The 1,833-nt window shown below is 44.4% G+C and overlaps 1 protein-coding gene across 1 annotated transcript; it reads left to right on the top strand.

The window, feature by feature from the left end:
* Positions 1 to 554: 554 nt before the first annotated feature.
* On the top strand, positions 555 to 1,511 carry LOC115078853 (olfactory receptor 10Z1-like). Its single transcript, XM_029581905.1, has one exon. It carries the CDS (start codon positions 555 to 557, stop codon positions 1,497 to 1,499), a length of 945 nt encoding a protein of 314 aa, XP_029437765.1. The 3' UTR covers positions 1,500 to 1,511.
* Positions 1,512 to 1,833: the final 322 nt, after the last annotated feature.

Raw genomic sequence — 1,833 nt, 5'->3', positions numbered from 1 at the left:
GAGGCGTAAATCCCCGCGCGCGAGCGGGACTCCTGCGCGCCGGGCCGCGACCTGGGGGCGGGTACGGAGGGCGCGGCCACGCCCCCGGGCCGTAGCCACGCCCCCGTACCCGCCCCCAAAACGCTGCCGACACGCCCCCGAAACGCCGCGACGACCGGGCCCGCCCCCCGACACGCCCCCGACACGCCTCCCTCCGAGAACCCCGGGACTTACGCGAGTCCCGGGGCTCTGCGCGCGCCGGGAGGCCTATGTAAAATAGGCTTCCCGGCGCGCAGGGCCCTGCTCGCGTAAATCCGCCCGGTTTTGGGCGGATTTACGCGAGCAGGGCTCTGAAAATCCGCCCCACAGTTGATTGTATTAAAATATGTTGGCGTACTATGATGGCACATGCTTAATTTATAATCTATACCACTTAGAATTTCTTTATAGTGCCTTTCTGTAAATCGTTGTGATGGTTATCCAACTTAAAATTTGGTATAGAAGAGTTTTTAAATAAACAAATAAAATTTTCGCTATGCTCCTTAATTTTTTCCTCAGACACAGCAAGAATAAAAATGAGGCTGGAAAACAGGAGCACTGTTACTGAATTCATTTTCCTGGGTTTTGCCAAAACCTCACAACTAGAGATTATCCTGTTTGTGGTGATTCTACTTTTGTTCTTGCTAATTCTTACAGGAAATTTTGCCATCATTGTAATAACAAGAATTGATCCCCGTCTTCACACTCCAATGTACTTTTTCCTCTCCAGCCTGTCTTTTTCTGAAACTTGTTACACTTTAGTCGTCATTCCCAACATGCTGGCAAACTTCTTCATAGAGAGGAAAGCAATTTCTTTCATTGGATGTGCTGTGCAGTTGTATTGCTTTATTGCATTGGCTAACAACAACTGTTTTCTCCTTGTAGCCATGGGCTATGATCGCTATGTGGCCATATGCAATCCACTTCGGTATGTGGTGATTATGAACAGAAGAGTCTGCAATCAACTGACACTGATTTTCTTTCTCGTTTCTTTGCTCTTGTCTGTGCTGCCAACCACCGTTCTCTTTACCTTAACTTTCTGTGGTTCTAACCAAATCGATCACTTTTTTTGTGGTGGCCCAGCGGTGTTGAAGCTCTCATGCAACGACACTCGTCTTGTTGAAGCAGCCCTCTTCATGTATAGTTTCCTAGCCATCGCAGCTTCTCTTATTTTTATTTTTGTTTCCTACGTTTTCATTGTCTCTACCATTCTGAGAATCCCATCAGCAGAAGGGAGACAGAAAGCTTTCTCCACCTGTGCTTCCCACCTGACGGTTGTCATTCTGCACTTTGGATGTGCCTCCTTCACTTATTTACAGCCTCAGAGGAGTCAATCTACAGACCAGGACAAGCTTATTTCTTTGTCTTACCTTGTAGTGACCCCATTGTTAAATCCGTTGGTCTATAGTATCAGGAACAAGGACGTTAGAAATGCTTTCAAAAAAGCATTAAGCAATAAAGGATGTTCGCAAAGGAAGTAGATGATTTTATGTAAGCTGAATAATGATGGCAGTAAATGAGAAAAATAACACATGAATGATTAAAGTAAAATACTGTAGGATTTGTAAAATATTTTTCTGTAATATTCATTGTTTTAGAACCAATTGTTTGAGGCTCATTAAAATGCAGACTTCACGATTCAGCAGTTTCACGATTTGGTCAGACACAAAAGGAAAATAAAGACATTTAAGCTTACTGAGGTAATAATTAAACTGACCTCATTGATGCAAACACTGGATACTTTTTACCCACAGGGTTAGCATCTCTAACCAAAACAAAAGTCCTACCCTGTTCTTGTTCAGATTATTGCTGTAG

The sequence above is a fragment of the Rhinatrema bivittatum genome, chromosome 16 (assembly GCF_901001135.1).
Source record: "Rhinatrema bivittatum chromosome 16, aRhiBiv1.1, whole genome shotgun sequence".
NCBI lineage: Eukaryota > Metazoa > Chordata > Amphibia > Gymnophiona > Rhinatrematidae > Rhinatrema > Rhinatrema bivittatum.
Note: the sequence above shows the minus strand (reverse complement) of the source record. Positions and strands in the feature narration are given on the sequence as shown.

Excerpts from the sequence above, each read along its gene's own strand:
- LOC115078853 (XM_029581905.1), top strand. The coding sequence starts at position 555 with ATGAGGCTGGAAAACAGGAGCACTGTTACTGAATTCATTTTCCTGGGT.